Here is a 13,386-nt window from a genome sequence, read left to right on the forward strand (position 1 = left end):
AGACACCTCAGTAGTAGATTAACTTCTACCTGCAGCATTACATCCAGTTGTTTAGTCAGTCTAGTTTGACAGTACAGAAGGGACTGCGCTGGGTTTTACAAAAGTCAAGAGCAATACAATGATACTTAAACACACGGCAAAATAATAAATGACAAATGCCAAGTTTGTCAAACTGTATTCTTCCCTCTTGTCCTTCTAATTCCCCTGATACCTACACATGAAAAGCATCTGGGCAACAGTAACCCAAAGTTTGCACTGCTACCCTACTGATGGTCCCTTATCCTTGGACATTCTTAATTAACTCACTTTATTCAGCCCCCAGCACATCAACCTAGGAAAAAAAATAATGTCAAATTGGATGCAACATATAATGAAAAAAAAATCAATTTTTCAAAAATAATAGAAAAAGCAGTCCCTTCAGGCAACTTTGTCAATAATTGTATTATAGGGACAACTGAAATAGATGCTTATGCCTTACCCATAGCAAAACATTTAAAAGTTACCTGCTAAAAACTCATGTACAGAGCCTTAGTCTTTGGAAGAAAATCCACCCGAAGGTCTGACATGAAAGCCATGTAAAGTACCAAAATGAAAAATTAATTCCCAATGGGAAACCAAGGCCCATGAAAATAACAAGATTTTTAAAACAGTAAATCAATATTCAGGAATATTGAATTTAAAGGAAATCTTATTTTAAAGAAGGATATCCACATTTCTAATGCTGCTATTTTGAGGCAGAGTGGTGGTGGTGGTTTTTTTTAATTAAGACCATATCACTTCATAGGAGAGATATAGGACAAAGAACAAAACTGTACCATTGTTGGTATTTGAGAAAAATTCAAGCTCATGACATTTCTAGCACAGAGCAATTGTTTGCATTGTTTGGGGAGGAGGAGAGGTTGGTTTGCTTGCTTGTCTGTTTTTAAATGAGATTTATCTGTGTTTTCCAAACCAAGTAGCTATATTTCCAGAAGAGAAATAAAAGTCAAAGAAATGTGCAGAAAGGGTTTTTAAAATACAGATAAGAAAGTCCAGCTTGGGAGCTATTTCTTTAATGAAAACCTCTGTAAAACTAAAGCTTCCAAGAAAACTGATGCTTTCTCATGGAAGAAAGCTTATGCCTAGCTAAAAATATTCACGTGCTCTATTTTCTTTAACTGAAAATAGCAATCCTGACAACCCTAGTCTTGCATCTCAGTCGACATATATGCAAGCTCCCAAGGGACATATTTCATAGATAGATTAGGGATCCATCCTTCAACCACCCACAGCACTTTAATCATTTACAACCACCAAAAGACACACATAAATGTACATGCCCCTTCTGAACTGGAAAACATTCTAGCAAATGAAAAACTAATCCAGGAATTCCCAATTCTGTAAAGATTCACATGGTATTCCACTTCTCATGCATAAAAAAAAAAAACATTTCTTAAACTATGAAAAAAATGCACTTTTATCTACTAGCCCATCACCATGCAGATTTCAAGCCAGAACGCATCTACTGGAACTCCAGTTAATAAATGTTTAAGTTTAATTTCATACAAAGAGTTGCATTTTTCATTGTGGGACCTTACCTCAGGAAAGAATTCAGGTGAAACCTCAACTTTTTAGCTGCTTGTTACAGCTCAAAACAGCAGGGGTGGTTTTCCCCCTTGAACTCTCCATTGTCGCATGCTGCACTGTCAGAGTTTCCTCTTCATTGTGCTAACGCTGGGCATGGCCACAGAACACTACAGGAGCCTAGGAGCCAACATCTTGGCTTCTTGTCATCCTCGAACACCTTGACATCAGCTCTGAGTTTTAAAGTAGTATATAGTGACAGCAAATACTCATAGTAAAGAGCAACTCCTTCTCCAACAGCAGCGCGCTGTGTGAACTTAAATCAGAGCAGCAGGTCAGCTGTGGGGGAAGCAAGAGCCAGGTGCAAAGCACGCCACAATCGGATCTGTTTTAACTTGCAAGCAGCCATAAAAGAGAACACCCAGCATTCCTTGTACCCGGCTACATTAACAGAGCAACTGATCATATTGACTTGTTAATTGCTAGAAAAACAAAAATATTTAGTTGAGCAGTGTAACATTGTTGCAACTCAAATGACTGGTGGATAACTTGGCACCTGCTGCCCCCAGCATACACAAAATTACAAGAGCCGTAGCTAGAAACAACAGCAGTCAAGCTAGAAGAAACTTTCTTCCAAGCTACAGTCAAGGAAGTCAGAAGCAGTACTGGACTTCATGAAGGGAGAGCTATTTATATGTTTGTTTGGGTGGTTTTTTTTTGGGGGGAGGGGTTGGGTTTTTGGGGTTTTTTTTTGTTACGCCAGATTACAGGAGAAACCATTTATTTGTGACCAAAATATCCCTAGTGAGTTAATTTATTTGTCAAAGGACAGGAATCCTGTCAAAATCTTCAGTTTCCTCTGGAATCTAAGCTTCTAGTCCTCTACAATGGGCTCTTTTCTTCTTCCACCCAACACAGATGCACCTACTCAACACAAACGCTGATCTTCAGGTTTACATAAGCACTGTAGTCTCCTTTAAAGTTCACAAAAAAAAAAAAAACCACCAACACAAAAAAACAAACAAAAAAACCTCTAGTAACAACACAAAGAGCCTGTCCTAAGACAACACTGAAACCCACCTTCCAGTCTCAAGCACTTCTTCCCCCCCACATGCCTCTGATACCTCACCAACTAGCTCTCACTTTTGCTTTTCACAAAATATCATCAGACTTGGACAAAGCTTTGAAATAACTCTGCTGATTTCTCTATTTGTGTATTACCCTCCCACACATTTTTTCACCCTAGTATCCACATTCCTCAACCCCCTGATGTTTCCTTGATCTCATTCCCACAGCAACACGCTCCAACAGTGAACATTACCACTGACTACTCCATAGGCACACAGCTATGACTTCAGACTTGACAAAATCTGAGTAATCAGACCAGTTTTTAAACTCAACATTCAGTTCATGGCACCTCTGTGTCATGTAACTGTTTGACGTTGCCTTGGTTAAGGCAGATACATTAAAAAGAACAACATAATCACCTCAAAGTATTACATATATGTTCAGAACTCAGCTGGCAAATTACCCCCTGGAATGATTAGCATTCAAGTGGCTCTTGATGGGCATCCACCCATGAAGTGGCTAACTCCCCATTTCAAACATGCAGCAAACTCTGGTCACAAATACTCAAAGTTCTTTCCATTTTGTTATTGCTCAGTTAGTTGATCTTCATCAGGGTCATGGGGCTGAGAAAAAATGAGCAAATTATTTATCCTGAATTCCTCAGTCTAAGAGATAAAGCACATCTAAGTTTAGACTACTTGTTAGACCCATCCCAGCCTGACTTCTGATCCTAGATAGTGCTAACCACAAGCACAAAAGGTCTTGCATTTGTTCATAAGTAAGTGTATACAATAACATAGTATACAGAGCAGTAGCAACAGCTAATTCATTGCAAGGTAAAAAGACGTAGTTTTAGCCCTGACCTAAATTTCACCAAACTGAGCAAATTCAGACACACACACACCCAGTCTGCTCCTGTGGCTTGGCAATACAATGCTTGGTTTGAAGTTATTTCTACACCTTCTGTCCCATCCCACACTCCAGGACAGGGAGGACTTTCACTTTTACTTGAACAAACCTGTGGCTAACGTTGTGAACTCGCTCATCCAACAACGTGAAAAAGAGAGCTCACCTCAACATTCTAAGCTTGATGCTTGATACTTCTTAACACAGCCACAGCTGATGTCTTCAGAGATCCATATTCTGATGGAAATAATTTGATAAAAACTCAACAGTTACACACACAAGAGAAAAGATAAATTTCTTTTCTTTCTGAAAACATCTCTCAATTCCTGACACAGCCCTAACCATGGAAAAAAGACTTCTCTCCTGATCTTATTAAACTTTTCACATACATTCACTGGGCCAAGCAACCAGGGAACAGGAGCAGGAAAACACACAAGGAGTGTTTCTCACAGTAAGCTAACAACCAAAGCTCAGTTGGGCTCTGCCCCCTCCCCACCCCAACCATCTTGATCTTCAGCCCCTTGAGACCAGCTGTATCTCCTAAGCAAGATTTCATCAGACACAAAAAGAAAATGACAAAACAAAGGGATTTTGCTTAGGTAAAGCAGGCCAGAAGCCGTTATTCTGAAAGTAAGCATACAGTTTTAAATGTGATTTAAAGGAACAAATGAAATAATGTAAAATTATCAGGAACTGATTAGAGTTGAATTAAAAGCAAACCTCAATGTGCATTCTAATATTTCAAAGGAAACCAACTGTCCATTTACCGAAATCCGTATCTGCTCCAATATTTTAACAGCATATTAATTTACAATGCAGTTCATCATAAAAGCCTGTATCATGTAGTGAAATCTACTCGATAAAGTAAAAATTTTTTACTCCAGGGTACATGATTGCTATCCAGCAACAGCAGGAAAACTGTATTCAAAAGGTAGGATACCAACCACAGCCATTATTTTTGTTAAAGTATTAAACCACACATTTTCCTATCATCCTGTAATGCAGCCAATACATAAAGCCAATTCAGCTCTGTGACGAACAGGAGCAGACTGTGTCACTGGCCTAGCAGGAGCACAGAATTATGAGTGCTGCCCAGACTCAGGGCAAGATAGATGAGCTATAAAATGCCTAAAAGTAGGTCCAGCCAAGTTTCTTCTGCTACCAGAAGAAACTATGTGGGATGTCCAGCCAGTTACTGGGCACACCTCCTATTCACTATATTCCACAAAAATTCCAGTTAGTTACTGGGCACACCTTCTATTCACCCTATTAAAAAAAAAAATATCCAGCGGAGACTGTTTTTAATAAATCTTCACTGATTTACCTTGTTTGTACAGTGCAAATCGCACTGGCATATTTTTCCCCAAATTCAAGTAAACATTTTTATCCACACCCAGTTTTAATAAACAATTTTTCAATAGGACAGCATAATTCTGCATGCAAAAAAAATTGTCTTTCACATATAATTACAGGATCCTTTCCCAAAGCTTGTCGCCATAGAACTGATAACAAAATTCTACATTGAAGAGCCACCGATTATTAGGTTATATAGAAGTTCCAAGGCTAAATAAACATCAATCCTTGAAAACTCACAAAACACCTTTAACGCCTCTGGCCTTCTTGGCAGTTAGCATAAATAGACTTTTAAGCTGTGAAGAGTTATCAGTAATTACACCACATATCTCCAAACTGTGATTTAAGAACACATTCACTGGTAAACAGCTTTCAGCTGTGGATTAACAGCATTCTCCACCTGGCTAGACAAGTTAAGAGATATACCGCACTGTCACATCATTTGGTAATACATTTAAAGAAAATTGCTATTTCAACTGAAATTCTTCCCAGATTGCACAATTTTTCCTATCGTCTCAGGGAGAGAATTACAGTACTGCTTACTCTTCAAAAACATATCTGTGGATCATTTTCAGTAAACTGGGAGTTGCCGTTTTTGCTGGTATATCCAGATTTTTTTCCTCAGATCCAGCGTTTCGATGAGCAAATGAGCCTATCTTCAGGAAATAATTAAGACTGCCAATAAAGAACTCCTGTTGTAACAAAAAAGGAATGGTAAACTGATTTCCTAAGTACCAAATTACATAGGAACAGATGATAAAAGGCCTGAAAATATATCTGCAGGACTAATGCAAAGGAGCACTGCTGTTAGCTACGTGTTTTTTTAGAACAGAGACGTGAATGCTGACAGATGCTTGAAGTCACATTAAGGGAACAAACTATTTTTCCTGACTTAGTAAGTCAAGCAGCAGCCAAAATCCAGCGTAACCAACAGCTTCATGGCAAGCAACAGGCCTAGAGAAACTGTCAGAACAACCAAAATCTTAATTGTGCTTTTGTGCTTGTTTTCATGCCCCTGCCCACAAGTAAAACTGCGGACTTCCAAAACGTGCTGTTTTAGCCATTCAGTCAATATCCACTTTATTTCTCAATGGCCATACGTGAATGTGGCACTTCCACAAGGCCCTACGCGAATAAATCCCACTCCTCCATGAGCCTTCCACATTCCCTACAGCCACAGCTCCCATCCGAACTGATAGCTACTGCAAACACCACAGGGACCTGACCCACCACCAGGTACACCCGCCTGCCCTGCAGTCACTTGGTCAGAAATCCAATTAATACTTTTGCATATAATATAGAAGCTTCCAAAAAATCTTGGTGTTAAAGAAATACAGTCACCATGTATTTCGCCCCTTCTATTTACAGGTAACTCCAGAAATAGTATTTTGAATCCCTCAACTTGCTTCTGAAGTTATGGAGTGGATTAATTTTCTTCACACATACTTGAATGCTTCGTGGGAAGCCACCCTCCTCCTCCTGGTCCGGAAAAGGGGGCAGGTTAGATATAAAAACACATTCTTTGAAGTTACATTTTCTGACAGATTATAAGCAACTCCTCAGAGGAGTCTAACATTTAAAAGCAAACAAAACAACCCTTTTACTTTTCCTAACAGATCCTGCTTGTTTATTCCACGCACGCCCCCCGCGCAGGCAGCTGCCCGAGCAGCACAGCACCCCGCTCGCCCGGGGCCGCCGCCGCCAGCACTCGCACACCTTGCGGAGGGCCCGGCGGGCGCGTCCCGCACACACGGACACGGCGGGGCGGCGGGGTACGACGCTAGCGGCTGCTGGCGAACCGCAGCCCGGCAGAGGCCCCGGACGGCGGCGCCGGCGGGCGGGTCGCGGCTCGTCCCTGCGGAAATGCCCGCGGCCAGGGGCGAGCCCGATGCTGCCGCCCGCAGCCGCACACGCCGCTGCTCACCCGGGCACCGCCGAGGAGGGCGCCGGAGACTCGGCGGGCGCGTCCCGCGGCCTCGTCCCGCCGGAGAGCCCGTTCCCGGCCAGGGGACCCAGCCGACGTGCCGTCGAGGCGCGGGGCGGCGCTCTGCCTGTCTGCGCCCGCCGCGCCGGCAGCCGTTTAACGGTCGCGCTGCTCCACCTGCCTCCGCTCCCGGCGCCGCCGCCTGGCTCCCGCCGCCGGGGCAGGGGCACGCACGCACTGGCCCGGCCGCGCCAGGCGGCCGCCGAGCGCCCCGGGCCGCCGCCCCGACGCCGCGCTCCCGGCCGGCCGCGCCTCCGCGCCCCGAGCTGCCCCTCGCACCTCACCTCACCCGACCCCCGCGCTCCCGGCCTGCCCGCGCCCCCACCCTGCGGCGAGCTGCGCTTACCCTGCGGGCGGCGGGGCGGCCGCCTGCGGAGCGCTGCCGTCCATGCCGGCGGCTGAGCGAGCGCAGGTCGGCTCCCGGGGCAGGGCGGGCGCAGCCGCTGGGATCCGCCCGCACAGCGCCTCGGCTCCCCGCCTCACCTGCTCGGGGCGGGCTGAGGGAGACGGCCCCGCTCCGGCGCCGCCTCGCCCCCGAGCCCGGGCATGCCCCGCTGCTCACGGCGCGGCCCTGGGGCGCCTTCCCGGGGGGGCGGCCGCGCACGGGGCCCCGCTGAGCTGCCTGCGCCGGGGCGGCCGCTCGCCAAGCCGCACCTTGGGCGGAGGGGGAAACCCCCCCAAAAAAAAAAAAACCAACACCAAAGAAAACCAAAACACCACAAAAACTTCGTGGCGAGAAACTTGAAACGCGGAACCTTCCCCGCTGCGGGCACCCGCGGAGGAACAGAGACTCCCTGTTCCCGTCCCAGCCCCGCCCGCCCACCCGCCTCCACACACCGGCTCCCCCTCCAGCGGCCGCCCGGCCCGTGCGGGGACTCCGCTCGGCCCCGGCCGCGGGCTGTCAGCGGCCAGCGGGGCAGGGCCGCTCCTCCCGGCTGGAATTTTCCTCTCCCCGAGCGAAGCGTCTCGGCGGCCGCCACGGGCTCGGCCCTTCCCCATTCCAGCCACCAGGGCGCGGGCCGAAATCCCCGCAGGTGGGGAGAGCCGGCCGGGGCGGCCAGACCCCGCGGTGTGATCCAGCGCCCTCAGGCAAAAAGCGCAGCCACCAAGCCGGGTCACCCTGTCCCTGTCGTCGAGCGCGCCGGGGACTTGTCCCGGGTGTGTGTCTTGCGCTGGCCAGAGAACCATTTTCTCTGCATCATCACCCTGACCAGAACATGTTGGAAACAGCTATGGTGATTTGAACATTAATGAAGCTACTAAATCAGCCCCCCTGGGCTCGCCCCCCGCCCCGGCCGCAGGGACCAGCGCTGCGCCCCGCGGATGCCTGCGGCGGCTGAGGCACAGCGTGACCTGCCCACGCCACGGGTGACTAACTACCGTGCTAGGAGCGGTGTCAGCTGGATCTTCAGTTTGCTCTCGGAGCGTGACGGCACTTCAGTCTGTTCTGCGTGACAAGCTGCCCCTTCCCAGCGTCCAGCCAGCGGACCCGGCGGTCCGCGCTCCTCAGCCGTGCCAGCACGGAGCGCCCTGCCCGTGGGGCCGGGGGATGGCACTGCGCAGCCAAACAGCTCCTTATGCAGGTGATGCTTTGGCCAGTGCTTAACAGAAGTGGAAAAACAGCCAATGACAAAGCATTTATACCTTTTTTTTTAATAGGAAAAGAGTAGAACATTGCATTCTAGTATAAATGTCCTTGCCCTGACTAGTTCTGACATCACACATCTGGAAAAAATATTATAATTGACCATTCTATGTTAATACGATTCATAATATGAACATTGTTTAGAATATTACTGTACACGGTACAATACAGATACTGTACGTCAATAACATTTTGCTTCTCCCTGTACACCTTTCTCATTTGTACTGTGCTTCTTGAATATTTTCTTCTGCTTTTATTTTCTGCTTCTTCAATAGAGATTGAATAACCCTGAAGCTGCCTGTTTTGACAGACCCTAGTGGTGGTTCACACCCTGAATAACCACATGCCATTATCAGGCACACCCCACTAATCTGTGTATGTTTCTTAGACAAAAAATTAATCACTGATGAGTCAGATGGATTTCCCATGGTCCAGTTTTCAAAGAGAAGGTGTTCAACAAATTGATCAGTAAGAAGAATCTCAAGAGCAATCCTACTGAAGACCTTACGTAAAGCTCTGACCTGTTTTCTCTTTTGACAGTCCACTTCTGTTGTCACGCTCCTCAAATTGTTTGGCCACTTCCCAGGTGAGGAAGAAGGTTAACAAATTCCTTTGTGTACTGGCTATTCCGGCACTCAGGGTTGGGTAACTTTCTGCTTTCAGTGTGTAGCCTCGGTTTAAGTACAAAAGAACTTCATGTTTCCAACCAGATACTTCTTGGGGAAAACCATTAGGTGACTGCATCTTCTAAAATGTAATGAAACTCCAATGTAGGAAAGGCATGAGATGATTCAACTATAGCTGAATCTATAGAAGACCATTGTAGCTGATTGTATATTAGAATAATTACAGCTGGTAATTGTTGCTGCAATGTCATCCGTTCTAATAAACATTACTGGACCTCCATAAGGAACTGTTGTAGCATTCTCTTTAAAATCTCATTTGAAAACCAATGTATGGTATCGTCTAATTCTTTTGGCAAGTACTAATGCCAAGAAGATTGCGATCTATTGAATAGCTCACATGGGCTAATAATAGAAATTCAGCAATGCCAGGGAAAAAAAGTGACATCGGGAAAATAATCTAAAATAATTGTCAGTGGTGGCGATCTCTGACAGGGACTGGGGAATTGTTTCAAAAAGCAGTTCACTAAATAATGCCAATCTCACTTAAGAGGGGGGAGGTTATGCTTATCTCCTCACTCTACCACTTCTCTTATCCAAATCTTCATTGATAACTAAGCAGATCTGAAATACTGATCACTAGAAACACTGTAGACTCTAAACTTGAGTGCCTGAAGGCCATGTTCTGCAGTGACAGTTTTATGACTAGCCTTAAAATAGTTGGGTTTACAAGATTCTGGAGATACCGTTTGTCCTAGGGATCTCGGTTTCTAAAAACAAATTCTAGATTCCTATGGCACTTCGCTTTTTCATAATAGAAAATCAGTTCTGCGTTAGAGTTTCAAAAGTTGTTGACGGAGTCAACTGCTCTTTTTTTATTATTCTATTTTTATAAAGTTCCCAACTTTGTCCTGACCTCAAAATGTTGCTCATATCAAGCAAACAACTCACACACACAAAAAACAGATCGCTGCAGCAGAGAAAACCAAGTGGGCTATTAACACTCTTTGTCTCTCTCCCATTGAACAGTGGAAAGAAAAAACATTTAAAGAAAAGTTCCTTAGCTTTTTCAAGCTGATCTGTGAAGATAGCATTGTAGCAGTTAATGAAGTGGCAGGTTATTAATTGCACACACAGTTGCAATAATGTCATCCTTTGTCTATGGTTTGAGGTAAAACAATCATTTATCTGGAGGCATTAATCTGTGTGACAAGTCCCCACCCCCTGTGCTCAGTGAATGTACTTGGTGCCATTGTATATTCAGTATAAATGTTTGTAGATTAATACCCAGTTCTCATTACTGTTAGCATAACCTTCAAGTTCTGCTTGTAGTGAGAACTGTTAACTATTTAAACTGCTATTTAAAGAACGTCTAACCTGGAGTTCCAGACAACTTACTAACTATGGGTTTTTCATACAAGTTAAATTACTAAAAACAAAGTCCTGACTGTTCTGAAAAAGCAGTAATATCCCATGGCGTTTTTCGTAACAGTCAGGAGTTGTCCTACATGGCTTTGGGAAAATCTCCATGCCTCCACCCATAGTGCTGGTGGTTGCTTTCCTCTGTTCGAGGTTGCCAGAAATGTGGAATACAAGTATTTTGAGATGAAAGATGCTGCAGAAATGTAATGGACTGTATATGATTTTCAAACAGGTATGCCCAATATTGCCTGTGGTGAAAGCTATTATAAAGGTTAAACATGCCACAGGAGTCTTACAATATTTTTCACTGTTGTAAAGGTCTGTTTACAAGGTCTTTCTTTTTAAATCTATTCATATATAACAGCGTATTAATGGCATTTTGTGATTTAAGCATGTAAGCTGAATGCTCTCTTAATGTAGTTTTGTACATAGAAAGTCATACTGTATCACACAGTTGTTGTTTTGAATAATATTGTGCAAAGTAGGTGTGAAATAGAATATGGAATTGAAGGGTGTTTTCCTTGTTAAATTAATTTTATGATGCATAATTAAAATATATTAGAAAGCTGTTTTATTCTGTCAGTATAGCAGACATCATAAAAATCAGGTTTTTACCCTTACAGCATAAAGATAACACAAAGAATTATTACATGACTCTTGCTTTTGTTTAAATGAAAACTAAATCTGCATGTATTTTTTTTCTACAGAGCAGGCAATCACCTTGCACTGCATCTTGTTGAACCATTGCCTTTCCTGTGTTTGCATTCCAGCATATGGGTGAGGTTTTGGGAAGCATGCACACACATGCATATAGCCACGGAAAGGATTGCTGTAGGCACAGGGACAGGGTTTTGTGCCCATCTGAACTGTGCACTTAACTGAAGAACACTAGAACACTATACCCCTGCACCTGGCACCATGAGGCCGCACCTTGAATCTTCTATCCAGTTTTGGGCTTTGCACTTCAAAAGGGACATGGAGGTGCTGGAGTGTGTCCAGAGACGGGCAGCAAAACTGGTGAAGGGTTTAGAGTGCAAGTCTTCTGGGAACTGGCTGAGGGAACTGGGGCTGTTTAGCCTGGAGAAAAGGAGGGTCAGGGGGTGCTTATCATTCTCTACAATTACCTGAAAGGAGATTGTAGCAAGGTGGCTGTCAGTCTCTTCTCCCAGATAAGAAACGATAGAACAAGAGGAAATGGCCTCAGGTTGTGCCAGGGGAGGTTTAGATTGAATATTTGGAAAAATTTCTTCACTGAAAGGGTGGTCAAGCATTGGAACAGCCTGCCCAGGGAAGTGGTGGAGTCACCATCCCTGGAGGTGTTTAAAAGACATGTAGATGCAGCGCTTAGGGACATGGTTTAGTGGTGGACTTGGCAGTTCTGGGTTAATGGTTATACTTGATGACCTTAAAGGTCTTTTCTAATGTAAACAGTTCTACGATTCTATGATCTCATCTATAAATACACAAGAGGAATATTAAACATTTTGTTAGCATCTATTTTCTAAGGACCTCAGGGAGCATTTCTAAACAGTAAAATGTTACCACTATAAAGAAGTTAAAATTATTTTTTTTCTTATGTTAGGTAAGATAAATAAATGGAGATTACACGACTTGCTAAAATTACAGCTAGCTGACAGCCTGACTGGGATAGCACTACTTGGTATCACAACCAGCTGTATTCTCTACTGTCATCAGCAGGTGATCTTAAAGAAAATTAGATTACAATAACAAAAGGCATCTGCCTGGGTGGATGCTATGTTTTCAAGTACATGGAAAATTATAAAACTGGTTTTAAAATGAGTAGGCTCAAAATTTGCATCAGAGATTTACCAAGTAGGGTGCTGATACGTGGATTTGATAAACATCCAAGCATGAAGACATCCTATACATTATGTTGATGGAATTATATTAAGTTTATGGTAGGGCTAGTGATATATTTCTTTTGAGTAGAGTAGAATAGTTCAGTTGGGAGGGACCTACAATGATCATCTAGTCCAACTGCCTGACCACTTGGACTAATTGATTGTTGAAGTGCAATGGAACATAAAAGAATGATTTATCTCTTTTTACACAAAGAACAAGTAGAAAATAGTCCAAGTTAGGACTGCCCTATCTATGTTTCCCAAAGCAATATTAAAATTACCCTACAGCTGGGTTTGTACTGTTGTACTGCTTTGCAACGGAGTCCAATTACAATAATTAAAGTGTCACAGACTGTGCTAATATAAACAGGATTACATCGATAGTACCATTTAGCATTTGTGTTTAATGTTATAGTTTATTAATTTATATGTAGGTAATATCTATGCTGGCCACCCACACAAAGACGGGTTTCACCCTGAGAAGGAGACAGATCACGTTATGCTAAATTGTAAAGAATGCAGTTATCTGTTTAATGCTTTGGCCTGATAGATGAACTAAATGAGACTACACCCTATACTGTCAGATACAGGACTAAGTCATTTTTGCCTTTTATAGAGGGTTTTCCCAATACTTACTACCACATATAACAATAAATGCAAGATCAGATCTATTTTTTTTTTTCCTTTTATTAATACTGTCCCAAATATATTTTGTTCCTAATGTGTACATTACAGGCATTTACTTTCCTAGAGATACGTTGTCCTTTTAGGTCGTATTTAAGATTAGCATGATACCATGCTGAATTCTTATTGCTACCATTATGTTTTTACGCTGCTGGTGTTTTATTTTTGCCTTTGGATCATCAAGGTGAACGTTTTGCCACATTACATGTCATGATTTGTAAGTTATTTTGTTTGTTGAACCGTATTTTCAGGAATGCATTAAATAACAATTAGTGA

General features: G+C 43.6%; 1 protein-coding gene across 2 annotated transcripts in view; it reads right to left on the reverse strand.

Moving 5' to 3' along the window:
- Positions 1-7,437, reverse strand: part of COBLL1 (cordon-bleu WH2 repeat protein like 1) — an 86,421-nt gene extending 78,984 nt beyond the window's left edge. The window contains exon 1 of one of the 2 annotated variants that reach the window (XM_037396687.1): positions 7,358-7,437. In XM_037396687.1, the coding sequence (XP_037252584.1) occupies positions 7,358-7,422 (65 nt within the window). In that variant the 5' untranslated portion in view covers positions 7,423-7,437. The other variant, XM_037396688.1, reaches the window with a different exon arrangement.
- Positions 7,438-13,386: the final 5,949 nt, after the last annotated feature.

The sequence above is a fragment of the Falco rusticolus genome, chromosome 8, assembly GCF_015220075.1.
Source record: "Falco rusticolus isolate bFalRus1 chromosome 8, bFalRus1.pri, whole genome shotgun sequence".
NCBI classification, from domain to species: Eukaryota; Metazoa; Chordata; class Aves; order Falconiformes; family Falconidae; genus Falco; species Falco rusticolus.